Source organism: Schistocerca gregaria, chromosome 2 (assembly GCF_023897955.1).
Source record: "Schistocerca gregaria isolate iqSchGreg1 chromosome 2, iqSchGreg1.2, whole genome shotgun sequence".
In the NCBI taxonomy this organism is placed as follows: domain Eukaryota; kingdom Metazoa; phylum Arthropoda; class Insecta; order Orthoptera; family Acrididae; genus Schistocerca; species Schistocerca gregaria.
In genome coordinates this window covers 382034342-382056587 of record NC_064921.1, presented here as the reverse complement: position 1 = coordinate 382056587, position 22246 = coordinate 382034342, and the positions used below count along the sequence as shown (strand labels likewise).

The 22246-nt window shown below is 41.1% G+C and overlaps 1 protein-coding gene across 1 annotated transcript in view; it reads left to right on the top strand.

The window, feature by feature from the left end:
* The window catches only part of LOC126320668 (esterase FE4-like), a 78974-nt gene extending 57556 nt beyond the window's left edge, over positions 1 to 21418 (top strand). The window contains exons 9-11 of the mRNA XM_049994086.1: positions 4331 to 4460; positions 16593 to 16713; positions 20947 to 21418. Of these exons, the coding sequence (XP_049850043.1) occupies positions 4331 to 4460; positions 16593 to 16713; positions 20947 to 21100 (405 nt within the window). The 3' untranslated portion in view covers positions 21101 to 21418. The remainder of the gene's footprint in view (positions 1 to 4330; positions 4461 to 16592; positions 16714 to 20946) is intronic.
* The last annotated feature ends 828 nt before the right edge of the window (positions 21419 to 22246 follow it).

Sequence of the window (22246 nt, the reverse complement as noted above, 5' to 3'; positions counted from 1 at the left end):
GCGAAAGACTATTTACAATTTGTACAGAAACCAGATGGCAGTTATAAGAGTCGAGGGGCATAAAAGAGCAGCAGTGGTTGGGAAGGGAGTAAGACAGGGTTGTAGCCTCTCCCCGATGTTATTCAATTTGTATATTGAGCAAGCAGTAAAGGAAACAAAAGAAAAATTCGGGGTAGGTATTAAAATCCATGGAGAAGAAATAAAAACTTTGATGTTCGCCGATGACATTGTAATTCTGTCAGAAACAGCAAAGGACTTGGAAGAGCAGTTGAACGGAATAGACAATGTCTTGAAAGGAGGATATAAGTTGAACATCAACAAAAGCAAAACGATGATAATGGAATGTAGTCGACTGAAGTCGGGTGATGCTGGGGGGCCGGCCGCGGTGGTCTCGCGGTTCTAGGCGCGCAGTCCGGAACCGTGCGACTGCTACGGCCGTAGGTTCGAATCCTGCCTCGGGCATGGATGTGTGTGATGTCCTTAGGTTAGTTAGGTTTAAGTAGTTCTAAGTTCTAGGGGACTGATGACTACAGCTGTTAAGTCCCATAGTGCTCAAAGCCATATGAAACATTTTTCGGAAGCTGGGGGAATTAGATTAGGAAATGAGACTCTTAATGTAGTAACGGAATTTTGCTATTTGGGGAACAAAATAACTGATGATGGTCGAAGTAGAGAGGATATAAAATGTAGACTGGCAATGGCAAGGAAAGCGTTTCTGAAGAAGAGAAATTTGTTAACATCGAATATAGATTTATGTATCAGGAAGTCGTTTCTGAAAGTATTTGTTTGGAGTGTAGCCATGTATGGAAGTGAAACATGGACGATAAATTGTTTGGACAAGAAGAAAATAGAAGCTTTCGAAATGTGGTGCTACAGAAGAATGCTGAAGGTAGATCACATAACTAGTGAGGAGGTATTGAATAGAATTGGGGAGAAGAGGAATTTGTGGCACAACTTCATTAGAAGAAGGTATCGGTTGGTAGGACATGATCTGAGGCATCAAGGGATTACAAATTTAGCATTGGAGCGCAGCGTGGAGGTTAAAAATCGTAAAGGGAGACCAAGAGATGATTACACTAAGCAGATTCAGAAGGATGTAGGTTGCAGTAGGAACTGGGAGATGAAGCAGCTTGCACAAGATAGAGTAGCATAAAACTAATCTCAGGACTGAAGACCACAACAACAACAACAACATGTGAACGATATATCGATTATATGAGTGCCATTAAACAAAATCGACCTGGAAGTAATGACATTTCAATCACTGGCATGTTCATTTACACAAGTATATCTGCTGCTGCCTGATGGGAAAGTGTGTGCATACGGTAACTAAAACAGTTGATTAAAGAATAGGGAATGGGATTCATTTGGCTAGTGCGATTCTCCAATCAATCGTGATGCGCACGCTCGTACCTAGCCAAACACAGGATACTGCGTTGTGGGTTGGGGGAGGCAGTCTGTATGCAGATGATTCACTCTTGCAACGCTAATCTTTCAGTTCCTGATACAGGTGGTCCTTCAGATCGCTTTAATACTCATGATCAATTCTACCCGCTGCACGCTGCCACTACTTGCGGTGCAAACTGGCTCTTCAAGTCGAAAGTGGAAGAAAATAGGTAATACTCTTAAAAATCTGCCGGACATTACGACACAATCTTGTAATTACTTGCGAGAAGCGCTATTCATATCAGTCTACAGTATATCAAAACACTGAGAGCTACCACTGGGCTATGGCTAAATATAAACAAAGCCTCTGAACTGTATCGAATGCATTCTCCTAACATCCAAATCGGCCTCTCCGACTCAAGTGGGATGTGAGTAACTGTGCGCAAAGGAAACAACTTGAAAATGAATAGCCCTGACAGCTCAGTCGTGGATGTGGTCCTTGTCAAAATCAGTAGTATTAAATAGTTATGGGGCTCATCTGTCTACTGAAACCAAAAACAGGTTAGGTTTGACCGTAGTTCATTGTTATTAAAATGCAAAATGAAACAAAGATATGATTTATAAATGAAACAGTACCCTCTCCAAACCAACAGAAACGAGAGAAAGTTCGAACACAGCAATCCTTACACTGAAAGAAATTAAAAACAACTATCGAAAATCAAAGTCCACGGAAAGGTTGTAGGGGAAAGAAGATGGTAAATAACCCGCCCTTCATCAAAATAAATCAAACACACAATTTCGTCTCGAACATAATCATTGCGTCGATCTTTGGGGGGTGAAGGAAAACTCGTGCAGGAACCCTTAAATATCTGAATCATAGGCTAGCCATCGAACACAATGTTATTCCTCTCGAGGTGCCTTAAATTTGTAAAGAAGGCCTGCCATCGTGTCGTCACTCCCATTCCTCCGTCTCTTAGGTGACGTGAACTTACCATTTTACTGCGTTATGAGCTGGTGGACTGCGACCTAAGTGGCTTCTGAAGCCGAAGTCTAAGTCTCGTGCAGCAGTCCGAAGACGTGAGACCAAGAAGTCTCAACGGAACTCGAAGCAGAATTGCCTCACAAGTGATACTCGCCCAAGTTCTCCGCAGAGAAGCTGACCCAAATACACCGGTTGGCCAAACAGGAAGTTCCGCCAATGGGATGCTGCGTAACAAACATTGCCTTCTCTCCTACGAAAAGTTTATTTACCTGCTTGCCTTTTTTTTCAAGTGAAATGAAATATTAAAAATTTACGTTGTTATTTGACACCGACATAAAGCAAGATGTGCGGCCTGTTGTGTTAAAATATGTGAATATTAAATTGTTTGATAACACATCGACGAGCCATCTTCACATCTAAAATACAAAAAAAACTGCGTAACAAAAATGAACAATAGCTTAATATATTGCGTATTTGAACTTATCTTGTATGATACATACCGTTAAAACCTTTAGTACTTGATTACTTGTATACCAACCACCAAGCATTATACATCGTCATAACATGATCAGATGAATCGTCCTTATTGTCATGTGCAAACCAAAAATATGTTTGTAGATCGTGACAAAATAAAGTGCAAAGTAAATTTGGTTAGTTGTTTATAGCTGTGATCTTACCTAAAGTAAGTTGTCATGTTACATGAAATCTGTCGCTAGCCATGTCTTTCACTGCTAATGCTACAGTAACAAGGAAGTAGCTGCATGACGGCTGTCAGAGAACTAGCACCACACACGCTGCGTTATTGCTAGAAGAAAGCAGTGTGAGATGGCGTTGCTAGCCAACTAAATTTTAGAAATACGTGTCTCTGTAGCAATATGCAAAGTGGCAGCGAAACGAACATTCAACTAGATTTACGTCATTTAAATTGTAAGGAACTGTGCTTCATTTCCACAATCTGTAGTAACCATATAGGCTTTTCGTTGAGTAATAACAAAAGGTAAAATATTAAAAAGAAGAAAAGTAAAATTGTCATAAGCGAAAATAATAAACATTGCGATGTAGGAAAGTATGTACAGTGCCAATGATAAAAAACCATACTATTGAATGATAAAGCGAGTAATACTATAACTCGAAGTCTAGTTGCCAATTGTAATCAGCTTCACAACTGGTTACAATTGCACGAGTAAATGGATTGATAACCTAACTCTATTTGATGTTATATGCAAACGTAATTAGCTTTAAACTTATGTATGCTCAGAATGAGGTGTCACCTCACTGTATGGGTAAAATCACAATTTGAGTGACAACATATTCAAGGCCAAGTAGACAAGATGTAAGCCATAAAGAAGATATACAAACCAAATTTAGCTAAAGCTCTAGGTGCTGGATACACAATAAGGCACATCTAGTGAAATAGGTCAAAATATCGAAATTTGGCATTAGTTCTACGCATAAAACTTAAACGGCTGAACAGCATTGAAAATAAACCTATTACAGGAAATCTACAGGCTACAACTATCCAAATCAGATGGTTCCCATAACAATAAACGTTTTAAATTTGTTTCAAAACTGAAGTGGAATTTTCTGTGAGCTGAATATGTACTATCAAACGGAAACTGCACCCACTATCTAGTTATTCATACTGTGAGGTTCTATGAAAAGATATAACAAAAAAGTGTACTTTACAGGTATTACACAATCAAAGAAGAACTGTAGAAACATTTTCCAGTATTGCACAGTTTCGATATTCGACTTATTTTGTATAGATACTGTTGAAGATTACAGTGTAAAATTTACAACTCACGGACGATTATTTTCGTAGCACTTGTTTTTCTATTCATTATATAAATAATATCATTATGGATAAAGTGTTTGTTATTTTATTTAATTCTCGTGTCAAGGAACTCCTATTTGGATTGGAACCAGTTTTAACATTTTCATATTTTTATTTATAATTTTCAGTTTGATTCTCATCTCTTTTTCGTGGAGGGAGTTGACGCTGTCGTAAGAAGTATGGCTAGATATTCTTCAGAGCCGGTATACTACTACGAATATACTTACAACGACGGAGTTATCAACCAATACCCTGAAGGTATGAAAATACTTCTTACAGTAAATAAACGTCGCGAATATTTGTTTATGATGCATTTCTGTTTAAGGGAAGAAGCATAAAATCTCGAAACTTGTCCCACAACAATTAAATATGTCAAATGGACTACTGAAATGTTCAGAATACGATTAAATATGAAAGAAGTAACGTATACCGATCTGTTTAAACTCAGTCTTAGATCCTCTACATACAGAGATTTGAACTATGGGAAGTAAAGGTGTAAGGGGAGAAGAGGACAGAAAATATTAACTTTGAGGATACTTTTAGTAACCAAGAACGCATTCAATACCATTTACTCCTGATGACCGATTTCAACAGTTAAGTCGGTCGTCTTCTGACCTACAAAAACTTGCTTGATACTGTTTTATTTGTAACAAACTTTTTTTATTTTTAACAAACCTCTGTGAAATGTGCTACATACTATCCACTATAAGCTTAAAACGACATGTGTGGTACAGTCATAACGGAACAGGACATATAACAGCAAGTTTTTTGAGGATCGCAAGATGACAGTCTTAACAGTTAAAGATGGTCATCAGTAATAATTAGTATTGAATGCGATCTGTGAAAGCAAATACAGCTCGTTCTTTCCAATCTCTAATTATGAGAGATTTTAAGAAAATAATAAACAATTTGTTTGTTAAAGTGGAATTTAAAAAGAAGTCACCTGTGTGATTTCATTGAAAGGCCCAGATTAGAGAGAGTGAGCAAAACTATCATATGAGCTGATTAAGACGTTTGGTCTGGACTAAAGTCTACAGCCAATGCATTGTATTTCTCGAAATTAATAAGTGTGTGATTATTTAACTTGTTTTCAGGTACTGATTTTCTCGAAAGGTTCAACCACTATGCAGAACATTTTTAATGAAAGGTGTGACTGACGTCTCATCTATCCAAATTTTTAACACCATTACAGGCTTCCTGTACATATTAAAAAATGGTGGTTTTGCTAAATCGAGACAAATGCAGAAAACGATCACTGAAGAAATAAGGAGAGAAAATAGTCATATAGACATGTCACCATAAATGTGTTCCAAGGATCGGTGGATGTAAAAGATCGTTGACAGTCTAGATTTCAACGAGTGAAAGCAAAGTATCAGGCGACTGGAAAAAACAGCAGCTGACTCCTTGTGACAAGAAGAGTACAAGAACTGACCCGCAGAATTACAGACCACCATCGTTAACATCGGTATGCTCCAGAATTCCTGAACGTATTGTAATTTCAACTATAATAAATTTTCTTGAGACGGAAAGCTTCCATCTACAAACCAGCAAGTGAGAAACTCAGCTTGCCCCTTTCTCGCACGATATCCTGCGAATCATCGATGAAGGGCAACACGCAGATACCATATTCCTAGAGTTACGGAAAGCGTCAGACACAGTGTCCCACTGTACACCTTTACCGAAGGTACGAGAGTACGGAATAGGTTCCCAGATATGTGTGTAGCTAGAAGACACCTCATGTAATAGAGCGCAGTACGTTGTCCTCGACGTCGAGTGTTTATCAGAGACAAGGGAATCGTCAGAAGTGTCTAAGGAAAATGTGATGGGACCGCTCTTATAGGTAAGGTGTCGTTCAGTGACTGTAGGAGGATACAAGGTAGCTTAGACAAAATTTATGGTTGGTGGGATGAATGGAAGATCGTTCTAAGTGCAGCAAAATGTAAGCTAATGCAGATGGGTAGGAAAAACCAACTCCTGTGTGCTGCTTGACACAGATGCGTCGGTTAAATACAAGTATCTAGGAGTAACATTGCAAAGCAATATGAAATGTAACGAGTACGTAAACGTGGCAATGGGAAAGCCGAATGGTCGACTTCGGTTTTATTGAGAGAATTTTCGTAAAGTTCAATTTATCTCTAAAGGAAACCACATACAGATTATTAGTGTGACCAATTCCTGAGTACTGCTCTAGCGTTTGGGATTAAAGCGAGACCTCTAATAAATTCAGAGGTGAGCTCCTAGATTTGTTACCGGTAGGTTTCCGCAATAATCGAGCATTACAGGTATGATTTTTGAACTAAAATTGGAATCCCTAAATGAAAGACGGAATTCCTTGTGTGAAACTCTATAGAGAAAATTTGAAGAAACGGCGTATGAAGTTCACTGCAGGACGATGCTGCTGCCATCAACGTACATTTCGCGTGTGAGTCACAACTATTAGATAAGAGAAATTAGGGCTCGTGTGGGGTCTTATGGACAGTCGTTTTTGCCTCACTCTATTTAGAAATCGAATGGGAAAAGAAGTGACAAGCAGTGGTACTTGGTACCCTCCACCGTGCACCATAGGTTGCTCGTCGAATATGTATGCAGATGTAGTTGTAGATGTAGAGGAACACATCGCTCAAGTTGGAATATCCTGTCTGTACTAGCGTGTTACCTCCAAGCCCAAGAAAGCACAGATCTGGACCATTATCATGTAAGAGCAAAGTTAGCCTCCACACCCCAAAGACATGTCATCCAGAAGGGGAAGCAGTGTGACCTACTGAATTGGTCATTTTAGAAATAGCATAACTCCATAAATGCATGTTTTTCAGGAAACATAAAAACTGTTTTCAAAAGAAAATTCAACACACATCAAAAGTTGATAAGTCATTTTTAAAATGTATACTTACGTGAATCATTTAACATACTATATAAACTACAGCTCGTATAGTAGACCTGGCAAAACAGCGAGCAAAGTGATTAGAGTTCCGTTTTTCTCTAAAGTTGGCTCAAATGTTTGTGAAAATTTATCACTAAAACGTGTTATTGTAATCAGGTTAATAAGAATTTCACTTTCAAAAGCTATGAAACTCTAGAAATTGATAGATATAGCAAACTTACACAAATGTATGGCATTAGTAATATATTGCCTTTAACATTCACATTAATTTCAGGCATATATTTTTTTTAAATTACGCAAGAAAAATAATGTTATAATTTTCTTGGCAATCCAAATGGAATACTGGAACCAGTTACTTCAAATTATCAATGATTGTCCAAACTTTCAAGGTAAAATTACTAATATTCTTCAGGAATATACTACAAGGTCTTCTTCATGTTTAGCTTCTTTGATTGACTTCGGCCGGCCGCTGTGGCCGAGCGGTTCTAGACGCTTCAGTCCAGAACTGCGCTGCTGCTACGGTCTCAGGTTCGAATCCTGCCTCGGGCATGGATGTGTGTGATGTCCTTAGGTTATTTAGCTTTAAGTAGTTCTAAGCCTAGGGGACTGATGACCTCAGATGTTAAGTCCCATGGTTCATAGAGCCATTTGAACCATTTTTGGTTTTTTGTTTTTCCAGGATAATATTTATATTTTAAGTTTTCACTAATGGTGTACTCTTAACTTTTGTAATGGTTCAATAATCAACAGTCATGTTCGAAACCATTTTGACATCCATCAGTTGTATGTCCTTGTTTGTGGTCAACACACATTTCGGTTCACAGCAACCCGCAGGATGAATGTACGCTCCACTGCTGTGTTCATGAATGGTGATGCAACTACTGCCCCTGGATGCCGAGATGAGTACTTGAAATGTACTTTGAAAGACGTTCGATTTCCAGTGAATTTACTGTCTTCTTATATAGAGGAGGCAACCAATCTCTGAAGTTAATTACATCTTCAACGCCCACCATAGTAACCATGAATTTCCCACGGAGTCTTGACTTTACTATTACTCAGACACTTTTATTGGAAGATAAATTCGTTCGTGCTTTGACAAAAGCCTCTTCAGAACACAATAATCACGGTCGTTGGGAGAAAAGGATGTCTTCCCAGTGGAAGTAGGTGACGGATTTTATCAAAACGCTCTGTTTCTACAAAGTAAAGGCATTATTATAGTATGATTTATGTTCTGACCACCACAGTTATCACCAAAGATGAGCAATTCCTTCACATCATGCGGAATGCAATTATCTGTGTATTGCAGAACAACAGAAGTTACTTTCTTTGTTAACCTGGGTTTTATCATGGAGGTAAAAATGATATTATCCTGATTTTGCATTATGAATTTCAAAAACATTTAGAGTTAACTGTCGAAAATGGTTCAAATGGCTCTGAGCACTGTGGGACTTAACATATGTCGTCATCAGTGCTCTAGACTTAGAACTACTTAAACCTAACTAACCGAAGGATATCACACACATTCATGCAGGAGGCAGGATTCGAACCTGCGACAGTAGCAGCAGCGCAGTCCCGGACTGAAGCTCCTAGAACCACTCGGCCACAGCGGCTTGCTAACTGTCGAAGACAGAACAACTCGTGTAATGAAATATTAGGTAGTGAAATATTCATGATGTAGTCAGTGTTATAACAGAAAGATCCTACCTTTATTTGCACAGATACTTTGAAGCTTGAAGAGTGTTGTAAAATTGTTAGCTCTGATTTTATGGTTCATTAATTCTGCTTCAGCAATCTTCTTTCCCTTTGTGTTAAGGAATCGGGACTTCAGTTTCTGTTCTAGAACTTCGCATGTACACCAGGCCTTCTGAAACTGGGGTGAAAATGGTCTTTGAAGTATTTAGCATAGTGCGGATATGTAATCTCTACGTCAGGATATTTTTCCTTAAACATTTGAAACCCGATTTTAACATTTAACTTTGCGTGAAGCTAATTCTTCTCCTTGGAGGAATAGTGAGCCTGTTTTCTTGAAAAAGACTGAATGTGTTGGTGAATGAGCATCTTTATTTTGGCAGACTTTGAATTTGATGTGGGATTTGTTTCCTCTTAAACCAAGTAGAGACCTACCGGCTATAAACAATTCTCTTAGATGACGGAGTCTACTGTCACTCTTAAGACCATGGAATGCTATAAATGCTTTCTGGCAGACCTATTTCTTTTCATCATTGAGTATGATGAAGTACTTAAAACAGTGACTACCCATAATGGATGACACATTTTTAGACGGACGAGGTCTTTGTTGATTGTTACAGGCTATCCACAGGGTGCGGATGATATAAGTTGGCAAAAAGATACTTTCAGCAGAACACAACTGATTGATTCAAAACATCTAGTAAAATGTTTGTCCATTTCTCATGATTGTCCTCCCCCTCCTCCCCCCCCCCCCTCCCCAAAATACCATATCGGGACAATGTTTTGGAAAAAGCAGACATTTACTGCTGCGCGTATTGATATCGGATCGGGAACGTGAGTCGCAAACACGTAGGCCACAACGGTCTGCGTGGTTGAGTCACTGTAATACGCCGATTGTGGGCAGGCGTCGAGCTATCTGCGGAGACGTTACTGCAGCTCCGTTAAAAGTTAGGATGGAAGGGAGATTTACTATCACTGAACTATGCGACATTTATTTAACTTACGGCGAGGCAAAAGGTGTTGCGAGGGCAATTGCAGGAATTTATCGGGAACGCTTCCCACAACAAAGACTTCCTGCACGATCGACATTTGTTGCTGTTCACCTAAGGTTTGCATCTGATAATTGTCTACATTTACTCGATTACTTTTGTAATTCGTTCGTAACAAAGTACAGTAGTTATTTTTAACTTCAATTCTGTGTGAGAAACGTATTGTCTGTCCTCATATGCTTTCGTTTTATTATTTAAGTAAATCACAACAGAGTAAAGGTTACGAGTACGTATTTAACTTCTATAGACTGAGAGATACCGGCTGTTTCCTACAGAGTCCCACAACGCGATGAACGTACACTACGTGATCAAAAGTATCCGGACACCTGGGTGAAAATACCTTACAAGTTCGTGGCGCCCTCCATCGGTATTGATGGAATTCAGCATGGTGTTGGCCCATCCTTAGCCTTGACGACAGCTTCCGTTCTAGCAGATGCCGGAAGGTTTCTTGGGGAATGAGAGCCCATTATTCACGGAGTGCTGCACTGAGGAGAGGTATCAATGTCGATCGGTGAGCCCTGGCACGAAGTCGGCGTTCCAAAACATCCCAAAGGTGTTCTATACGATTCAGGTCAGGACTCTGTGCAAGCCAGTCCATTACAGGAATGTTATTGTCCTGTAAAGACTCCGCCACAGGCCGTGCATAATGAACAGGTGCTCGATCGTATTGAAAGATGCAATCCCCATCCCCGAATTGCTCTTCAACAGTGGGGAGCAAGAAAGTGCTTAAAACATCAATGTAGACCTGTGTTGTGATAGTGCCACGCAAAACAACAAAGAGTGCAAGCCCCCTCCATAAAAAAAACAAGACTACAACGTAACACCACCGCCTCCGAATTTGACTGTTGGCACTACACACGCTGGCAGATGACGTTCACCCGGCATTCGCCATACTTACACCCTTCGTTCGGATCGCCACATTGTGTACCGTGATTCGTCACTCCACACAACGTTTTTCCACTGTTCAATCGTCCAATCTTTACGCTCCTTAACCAACCGAAGCGTCGTTTGGCATTTACCAGCGTGATGTGTGGCTTATGAGCAGCCGCTCGACCGTGAAATCCAAGTTTTCTCACCTCCTGCCTAACTGTCATTGTACTCGCAGTGGGTACTGATGCAGTTTGGAATTCCTTTGTGATTATCTGGATAGATGTCTGCCTATTACACACTACGACCCTCTTCCACTGTCTGTGGTCGCAGTCAGACAAGGCCGGCCTGTAGGCTTTGTGCTGTACGTGGTCCTTCACGTTTCCACTTTACTATCACATCGGAAACAGTGGACCTCCCCGATGGTGCTGCACCCTTCGTATATCCCAGAGTACGAAGATTTTAGTTCCATCCTATATTCTACTTCATGCCTATATACGTCCAGGTTGCCCTGACTCATGCTCTACTGGTAATCCATTCTACAGGAATCTCATGGACCGGTCTTGCATTAACATGCTTAATCCTCCGTTTTAATAAGACATATACCACACCGATACATACAATGAACACGGTAATAGATAGTACTGGTTGAAATACCAATGGTCACTATGCTACGTTTCCGCCTGGCATCGTACTCCTCCACATGCCTTAATAATTGCTGCATTAAAATTTGATCTTTCTCAAAATCTACTAGTTTATCCATCGTTTGCAACAGTGTAGCATCCAAGATGTTGTTAGTATACGTCAAATATTCTCCTCGAGCGAAGCTGAATGACGCACCTGGCCAGTACAGCGTCACATGAGTATCTGTAACCTTGGTGACTCCTGTGACTGTAGCTGGTAAGCTCAAACGATCCCCTACTATTTCACAATTTCTCCCGTTGATTAGCAAACCACTGTCCCGTATTTCCATCTCCGTGGTTACTGTTCAATTCCCATTGTCATAATACTTGGCTGATATCCTCTCCGTAACGAATACTGAATACAACCAATGCCTCCCAACTTACTGAAAATGTGGCGTAGGCTTCACTATTATTCTCCGACACTCCGAAGCTTCTGCTTCTGCCCTAAATAACTGGATCTCACACGACCCTTTGCCCGTAAAAACAACCCGTGATGGACAAATGGAAACTGACTCCGTTAGACATCTACTCAACTCTAAACTCGACATAGTACAATGAGTATCCCCCTCCATAGAAATTAATAAAACCTCCTTTGTCCTGAACTGTACGCCCTTCCCCATGCGCTCTCATCTGACCGGATAAGGATGTACTGTGTAGCAGTGATACTGTCTCCCCACACTAGTTACTGGAAATCTAATCTCTATATAAATCTTAACTAGATCCGTTGTTACCTTAATCCTAGACTTATGATAAAAAAGTGACATACTCGCTTCAATTATCGGCACTACGTGGTCTACCCCCTCTGGAAAACCTCCCTCTGCCTGCTTCAGACTCCATCTGAATTTTTCTGGTGACATCAACGTCACGCTCACCTGCCCGTGCAATGCGTGATGTACTGCCTCTTGCAATTCATCCAACCTCACTCGTGCATCACGAATGCTGTTAACCAGTTCCCGCAGCAATTTAACCAGTTACAGCTTCCTTTCCATGTTATCCAATCACGTTTGTACCTGTTCCAGATCCCTTTTCAATAGTTTCTGTGTTTGTTCTATATATGCTCGTAACCCTGTAGCCATCCCACGCACCACGCGTGTCACATTCAACAACTCGGTACCTAATCCCCTTATCTCTGTTGTGTGTATATCCACTAACTTCCCTATGCTTTCCTCCCTGTCGCGAATAACTGTTAAAGAATTGTTCAAACTCTCAATATCGTCTCTATCTGCTGTTCCAAAAATTGTTTTCAGCAATTCCCCAAGCAATACCTCTTTACTCTCTTTATCCTCCCTGGAAGCATGCTCACGACTTGGCGCAGTTGTTCCCTTATTTCCTTACATGACCTATCCAAAGCTTCGTACTCTTCTTGCACGTCCCGTAATATTCCGTTCTTAGATGCAACCGTTTCCACACTCGATACCACCACCTTTAGCTGCCGCATCTCGTTCCTTACCTGCATGATGTTGAGTGCCAGCCGAAGCGTTCACTCGTTACTCGTGTGGACCACATCCGGTTGTTTCCCGAACAACACCCCACTTCGCAACGGCATATCGTGTACCTTGCCAGCTTGTGTCAGCTGCCAGAGGACTACGCCCCATACTATCCACTTGTACCCCATCCTGCGTCACCCACAGAATGGAGAGAGAAGGAAAAAACTCCCATCACTACCCCTTAATACCAATAAAATAACCCTAGTCCGTGCACAAAAATAATACACACATGATAATTACTGCTAACTACACACCCCTCGAACGCAACTTATACTTAATACCCGGTTTACTGTCTGCTTCTGGGGCTTCTTTTCGCTTTCTGCCAGTAGGAGAAGTACATATACACGGATATCTACTACCCCCTGGAACGGCGTAACTCTACTAACGTGAACTACCGTTGTCTTGGTAGGCAATTGTAATTTTACATTGACAGGTGATGTCATTTCCACTACCTGGCACGGTCCCTGGAACTTGTTTGTTAACTTCTTGGTTCTCCCTTTTGGAACATACGGATTAGCTAGTAGCACCCATTGGCCTACTCTGCACTGTGGCAACTTCCTCGTTGTACCTCCCATCCGTTCTTGTCGTTCCAACGCTTTCGTGTTAGCTCGTCTAACTCTCTGCCACACTTGCTTAATGGTTTTCGCAAATTGTCTTACATGCACGCCCTTCGCTCCCAGCCTTGGACGAAGCATGTCAAAAGGTGATGGCATCTTCCGCCCACACACCACTTCGTACGGCGACAATCCTGTCGACGTACGTACCTTATTATTATATGCACTGGTTACGAACTGCAAGTACACATCCCAGTCGGTGTGTTGAGTATTTACATAGTGACTCAACATCTTAGCGATCGTGCGATGCACTCTCTCCGTTCATCCGTTTGCTTGCGGATGGAATGGACTAGTCCGCAGTTTCTTTACCTTCAGTAACTTACACAGTTGCTTCATCAGATCAGACGTGAAATTAGTACCTTGATCGGAGATTAAGGACTGAGGTATCCCATATCTGAGTAACCAATTATTAACTAAAGCTTGTGCCACCGTACTTGCTTTCTGATCTGGTAAGGCGACCATGACTAAATATCTAGAAAAGTACTCAATCACTGTTAACACATACTTATTCCCTGCTGCACTCCTATTAAATGGGCTTAATACATCAATTCAGATTTGTTGGAAAGGTCTGTCTGCCTCTGGTAATCTTAGAAGCTGAATCTTTTGATGGCTTAAGTCCGCACGCTATGCGCGTGGCACACAATTCCTAACGTACTCGCCCACTTCATGACGTCGTGTCCTCCACCAAAACTCCGCTATCCGCCTATCCGTAGCTCTTCTCCCACCATGTCCTGAAATAAAATGGTCATGCGCCTGTTACAAAACTTCAGATCTTAATGCTGCTGGTATGACGACGTGCGGGCCGCATTTCGTCGACCTGCAGAGTAACCCGTCCTGTACTAGGAACTGCGGTTGCTTTCTGAACAATTGACAATCACTATCCACGGCTTGTGCCCTTTTCCACTCATCTTCAGTCACCCCTGTAACTTGTAATACTGTCACTTTCCTGCTCAATGCGTCAGCATTGGTATGTTTCACACCTTGCTTGTGTATCACCTCATAATCGAACTCACTGAGTTTCAGCGCCCATCTCACTAGCCTACTCTCTGGGTCTTTCAGGCCTAATAACCATATCAGAGCTGAATTACCCGTCGCAACCTTAAACCTTCTACCATACAGATAACATCGAAAGTGCGAAATCACATATATTACAGCTAACAATTCCTTCTCCGTCGTGGAGTAATTTTGTTCCGCCTTGTTAAGTTGACGAGACGCAAACGCAATCAGATATTCTTTGCCATCAATTTCTTGCCCAAGTACTACCCCAAGAGCGTGATTAGACGCGTCACATTGTCGTATAAACTCCTTAGAAAAGTCTGGAAACTTCAAAACTGGATCTCATGTCAGTATCCTTTTCAACTCTTGAAATGCTTTGTCCATTGGAAGGTAACACCTTTTCTTAGCAACTTAGTAAGTGGCCTCGCTATTTCTGCGAACCCCTGTACGAATTTTCGATAATAGCTCTCAAGACCAATACACGATTGCAGTTTTTTAACCGTTTGCGGTACCGGAAAATCTCGTGCTGCAGAAGTGAGACGAGGATCTGTCCGTACCCCGTCCTGACTGATAACATGCCCGAGATAATTTACTTGTGCTTGCGCAAAATGGCATTTGTCCAAACTTAATGTTAGCCGTGCCGCCTCTAATCTTTCAAACACCCCCTCTAACCATTCCACATGCTGCTCTATACCTCCTGAAAACACTATAATGTCATCCAGATACGCCAAACATTTTATCGGTTTCAACCCGCGAAGGACTCCATCCAACAGCCTCTGAAACGTTTCTGGAACGTTTTTTAGTCCAAACGGCATTCTTTTATACTCGAAGTGAGCACAATGCGTCGTAAATGCTGTTTTTGGCTTGTCCTCCGGACATACTTATATCTGGTGATAGCCGCTTCGCAAATCCATAGTGGAGCTTGTTGGTAGACTGCTGCTGTCAGCAAGACTATCTGTGCCGGCCTGCTTCACAACGCCTCGGTCGCCGGCATGCCCCTGTTTTGCCATTCTCCACTGCGTGAAGCAATGCTTACTACATGTGGCCGCAACACAAAGATCAAAACATCTCCGATTTGCTTTTTTGACAGTAGTGGTATCGTGCATAAGGAATTTGTTCCTCTAGGACAAACTGTCAACCAAGTGCTTTACAAACATGTCTCTCAAAGGCTCGAATCGAGTAACGTAGGACATTGCAGACAAGCGGACACTGCATCATGACATCGATTCATGTTACAGGGCAATTTCGTTCACCGAATTTTTTATGTCAAAAACCATTACTGTTGTTACACAGTCCTCCCCCGTAACCACCTGTTATGAGTCCTTGTGACTCTCTTTCTAGAAACTGAAAAATATTTTAAAAGGAATGTGACACACATTTTATAGGCCCTACCATTTGAAGTCTTCCAGTGCTCCTACCAACACTGGAAAAACGACTCCGCCGGTACATATGTGCCGAAGGGAACGACTTTGAAGGAGCCATAATTGTTGTTCGAAAAAATAAAAGCTTTTGGTAGATAAAAAACAAGTACCGTTACTGTTTTCACGCACCACTTAAATCACATCAAAATTTTCTTATAACACTGGTAAAAGTTTCTTTTACTAGCTACACACTCCATTTTCAAGTGAGTATAGATTCGAAACAGGATTACTACACAGAATTACTGCAGTGAGTACATGAAGCTAACGACCATATTCTCGAACACCTCATCCCAAACAATAACTATATTATTGATATTGTCTGCGCTCCAGTCATTTCTACCTCACAATTGTAAATGTTAGATTTTGAAATCTTAAGTCGTTATCCATAATTATGTTAGACAATTATGTCCATGAGTATAATGAATCGAGCACTGATTATTGATACACTAGCTATCTAACATTTCTAAATAAATTCATTACCATGTAGCTTTCCAGACACTTGCATAATTAATTTCGAATGACACCTGTCTGTTATATTACATCTGTAAGAACATAACTAACTCTGTGTAGAATCTCTTATCTGAGGAATGCAGTTTACAGCAATCATCTGAAACGAAATTTCAAACGCGCGATAGATGTTGTTACGATGAGATTATAGAAATATATCTATGTTACGTTTGTGTTTTATTTTAATATGCTCCAGGTGCAGGCCACGGCTCCGACATAACAAACATGTTCTTTTCGACTTCACTTGATCCCACATCATATGGTGCTATTCTCAGGGACCAGATGACTGCTATGTGGGCTAATTTTGCTAAGTATGAGTAAGTACAATTTTCTTTGGTCTACGTTAGCCTGATGCAATACTATAAATATGATGTTAACAAATACATACTACTAGCATAAATAATCAACTAGCTACAGGGGCAACTGCCATACTACACCCTAGCAACGAGGCTCCAGAAGGGGACAGATACAGTATCCTATACTATTAACGCCATTTTTGATCAGAATGCAAGTTTCATGAAAATATACCGCTGGTTTACGTTCATCACGGAACAACTACAATGAGGTGACAAAAGTATAACGATACGCACATATACAGACGGCAGTTGTTTCGCGTACGCAAGGTATAAAAGGGCAGCGCGTTGGTGGAGCTGCCATTTGTACTCAAGTGATTCGTGCAAAAACGTTCCTAACGTAATTATGGCACGCACATAGGGCAAACTGGCCGAGCTAATTCTTAACATCTTAGAAGAGCTAGAAATTTTTAAACACCTATCTCTGAAGGACGGTCTCATTCTTAACGAACAGCTGCGATTACGCAACAAAAACTTTTTTCAAGGTACAGAGCCGCTAATTAAATTTGTCCTAATGGCGATACTCTTTTCAATGTAGTCTCCCAAACATCGTTTTCCCTTACAATCTTATATTTTCTCTATATATTACCGGAACTGTATTTCCTTTTGTAAAAAGACTCTCCCGTTATGTTGTAACTTCCATACAGTGGTTCCTGTTTATTACCTGTAATATTTAAAATTGTCCTTGCAACGCCTCATTTGCTCTTAAGTTATCTGTATTTCGGTTACTTCCTGTTATATGGCGCGAATCTGTTTTCTTGTCCACCTCATGGCTGCCTCGGTGTGTTTTCCTTTTAGTATGACAGTAGGAGCTGTGTTATGCTGCTCTTGGTCCTAAGCGACCATACGGTTGTCATTATATTCCATTGAATATTTTATCTGGTTGACAATCATGTTGTGCTGTTACATTTTACTTTTTATTCCTATGGCATTTCTGTTTGACGAGAGCATTTTTACTCATACGTTTTTAACCATTGTGTGATTACATGTAAATACATTCCGTTAGTACGTAATTTATGGAAGTTCAGAAATGGATTGAAATGGCTCTGAGCACTATGGGACTTTGTAAGTAGGCTGTTTAGGTTTTTATGTTGATAACGTCACTAGCAATCTGTATGAAAATCACCGACTGTGCTGTGTGTAACCTGTGGCTGGTTGGCATTGTTGGAATATTTGCTATTGTAGTGTTGGGCAGTTGGATGTGAACAACGCGTAGCGTTGTACAGTTGGAGGTGAGCTACCAGCAGTGGTGGATGTGGGGAGAGAGATGGCAGAATTTTGAGAGCGGACGATCAGGACGTGTGTCTGTCAGAAAAACGAAATTTGTATACATATATATACATAACGATTTTTGAACACTATTAAGGTAAATACATTGTTTATTCTCAATCAACATCTTTCATTTTCTAACAATGCCTATCAGTAGTTAGTGCCTTCAGTAGTTAAAATCTTTTATTTAGCTGGCAGTATTGGCGTTCGCTGTATTGCAGTAGTTCGAGTAACTCATGAAAGGTATAGGTTATTGTTAGTCACGGTCATTCTTTTGTAGGGATTATTGAAAGTCAGACTGCGTTGCGCTAAAAATATTGTGTGTCAGTTTAGTGATGATCAGAATAAGTAAAGAGAGAAACGTCTGAATACGTTCAGTTTTGCTCAACTGTTTGAAAATCAAATAACGTAAGACGTTTATCGGCACAGTAATTCATAAATTCTGCCGTCTTTCTCCCCTCATTCACCATTGCTGCTGGCTCACCTCAAACTGTACAACGCTACGCGCTGTTCACATCCAACTACCCAACACTTCAATAGCAAATATTCCAACAATGCCAACCAGCCACAGATTGCACACAGCACCGTCAGTGATTTTCATACAGATCGCTACATGGCGTTACCAACATAAAGACCTAAACAGCCTACTTACAACTTAACAGCTGAAGTCATCAGACCCCTGGAACTTAGAACTACGTAAACCTAACTAACCTAAGGACATCACACACATTCATGCCCGAGGCAGGATTCGAACCTGCGACCGTAGCAGCAGCGCGGTTCCAGACTGTAGCGCCTAGAACAGCTCGGGCACCGAGGCCGGCTTTGTGGAAGTAATCCTATTAAGTGTATTTCAGTCCATGTCATTCTATTTTTAGGTATTCCATGTAACTTTTTATTCTGATGAAGATTGCCCTAGTGCAATAGAAACCGTGGTCAACTGACAAAATTTTGTGCAGTCGAAGTGGCTGTGTATACATCCTGCAATTAAATAGCGGTTGCTGGATCACAGCGAAGCAAATGTTTAAAATTTCAAGTAGCCGTTTGTGTTGTCGCTTTAACGGCATCCTACACATGGGGGGAGCAATTCCCTAGTCCAGCCGGTCTTAGGTTTTGAGCAATGTTACGGATTAACACAGAATGTTGCATGGAGTCCTTTACTTGTTCTCAAATAGAAGAAGCAGTGGTAAAGGAGTTACAATTTCCTTGCCGCACAATCCCTTGGGGTGATCGACGCGGTCGAATGGAACCCTGATGGCGAGTTTGCTTATCCCCACGCTCCTATGCAACCGAACATCGAACAACTGTTGCATCCACGTGCCTCTCTAATCTGGATACGGGATGAGTCGCCGAGCCGGTCAAACGGAGACCCACAGTGAAGTCCTTTTCAGATTCTGTCAGCTGCTGATTTTGCTGTTTCAGTCGAGTACGTCGCGTCTCCAAGTCTTTCACAGTGATCACTCAACACGTGACTGTCAACTGAGGTGACAAAAGACATGTGATGCCTCCTTATATCGTATTGGACCTTTTTACCGGTATAGTGTAGCTCATCGATATGACATGGAAAGAAGTCCATGTTGCCTCTGTAAACATCCATGCCGCACAGAGTGGCCGCGCGGCCCGAGGCACCGTGTCACGGATGGCGTGGCCCCTCCCGCTGTAGGTTATAGTCCTCCCTCGGGCATGGCTGTGCGTGTTGTTCTTAGCATAAGTTAGTTTAAGCAGTGTGCAAGTCTCGGGACTGATGACTTAAGCAGTTTGGTCCCTTAGGAATTCACACACATTTGAACATTTATAGACATCCATAATTGCGAAGGGGTTGCACATGCAGGATTTTTTGCGTGAACTGACATCCCGATTATGTCCCATAAATGTTCGATAGGATTCATGTCGGGCAAACTTGGGGGCCAAATCATTCCCTCGAATCATCCTGAATGTTCTTGCAACCAACAGTGAACAGTTGTGACCGGGGTAAATCGTTGTTTGGCAAAATGAAGTCCGTCAATGCAAATAGTCTCCAAGTAGACGACCATACCTATCTCCAGCCAGTGATCGGTTCAGTTGCAGGACCCAGTCTGTTAACACAGCCCACGTCATTATGATGCCAACACCATCTTGCACAGTGCCTTGTTGACAACGTGGGACCATGGCTTCCAGGGGACGGCGCAACACGCAAACTCTAACATGAGCTCTTACCAACTGAAATCTTGACTCATCTGATCAACTCACGGTCTTCCAGTCGTCTAGGATACAATCAATATGGTCGCGAACACACGAGAGGCGCTGCAGGCTGTGTCGTGCTGTTAGCAAAGGCACTGGCGTCGATCGCCTGCTGCCATAGTCCAGTGTTCCTTGTCTGTTAGTACTAACAACGCTACGCAAACATCGCTGCTCTCGAGGCCATCGGTCACTGTGTTGTCAATGGCGAGATGTAATGCCAGAAATATGGTATTCTAGGCACATTCTTGATAATAAAAATCTCGGAATATTGAATTCCTTAATGATATCTGAAATGGAGTGTGCCAAGCGTATAGCTCCAACTACCATTCCGCACTCAAATTCTGTTGATTTCCGCTCCGCCATTGCACTGCCCTTTTATACCTTGTGTAATTACTGCCAACTGTATAAGTGCGTATCGCTATCCCATGACATTTGTGACCTCGGTGTATTCCCGCTAGCCTTGGTAGCAACATTAAACACGATCAACATTAATGCACACCGGTGGCCATTCTACTTGTGACAAAGAATTGAAATTTAACCATTTAGATATCTACCGATGGTGTAAACGTGTGCTAAGTTACATTGAGGTCACATGATTTCTTGTCTGTACTTCCATTTTTTGTTGGGCAGTGTATATATCGGATAGACCATGTACATCTAATAAAACACTCTACTTCACAATTCATTGATGATGTTGCTTTTTATTTGCAGTAATCCCACTCCGGAACTGAACTCACTGCTGACGGAAAAATGGGGAACCTACAACGAATCGTCACCCTTCTATTTGGAGCTAACATCTCCTCTGAAGCCAAGAATGAGATTATTTGAGTCCTACATGAACTTCTGGCACAGTCTACTGCCATAGGAAGTGCAACAGCCACAATATAAATTTTGTGGCACGTTACTGAGTCTGGTCCACTTTGGTAATTAACGAATGATATGCTGCATTGTCTACGTTTGGTTCGCCGTCACTCAGCGGAACTGTCCATTTTCTTAATATTAAATCATTACAAACTACGAGAATAATGGCTATAATATACACTTATTCTTCCACTGCTTAAATCTATGGTTGATAACTATATTCACAGTAAGACTTGCATGAAATGTACACAATGAATTAATTTATCAGATATTTTTGTGTGTCATTAACATAAGGACCTAATGATAAATTCCTTGCGCTCAACTGAACGTGTTTTTAATACTTTCTCCTGAGGATCCTTAACACTGCGACAATTCATGTACTCATGTTTACATGGTCAATATCAGACAGACCCTTAACGGGTCGAATTTTTAGATACCTAAAAACACTGAAGAAAATCTATTTTTAACGACTTTGTTGTATCTATCAACAGCTAATAATAAGTTGAATAAGGGTATTTTCACAGCAAGTACAGTCCTCCAGCGTGTGGCAGGCAGTCTAATTTGTAACACTGTCAGTGTGTGAGTGTTATGTTGAGGAGTTGCGCAACGGATTGATCTGACAAGTACCCTTTGGCTCCTGCAAGAAGCAATTTGCACCCCACACTACTACAAAAGTCAGACGCTCCTAAAGTACCAAAAAGAAATGCCTGAAAAACTTTCAGCAATAAATATCTTCTGGGGTCTTCCGCTGAAAGGAAAAGACAAAAAAGTATTCTATTTTCTTACGTAACTAGTGGGATACTTGGGTACTGGAGTATTGCTAGTTAGTGTAAGAAAAATATTAAACGAATGGAAAATATTATTTACTGGAAAATTTAAGAAAATAAAATGAAACTTTTAATTATAAACTGATACACAAATTTCTGGGTTCTTTCCGGAATAGGAGTTTACCCCTTATGGATAGGAATCCTGTTAATGACATTTATATACAAAGTGTGGGAACTCTCTTTTATCCAATTTCTTTAAGAATGTTATTTACTCGGCAGAATGACTGAGATAAGCGCCTACTCAACTTGAATAATTATCTGATTGAATTTTTCTAACTACAAGTAAGGCTTTCGAATGAGAAATATAATGGAGTGACGTGAAT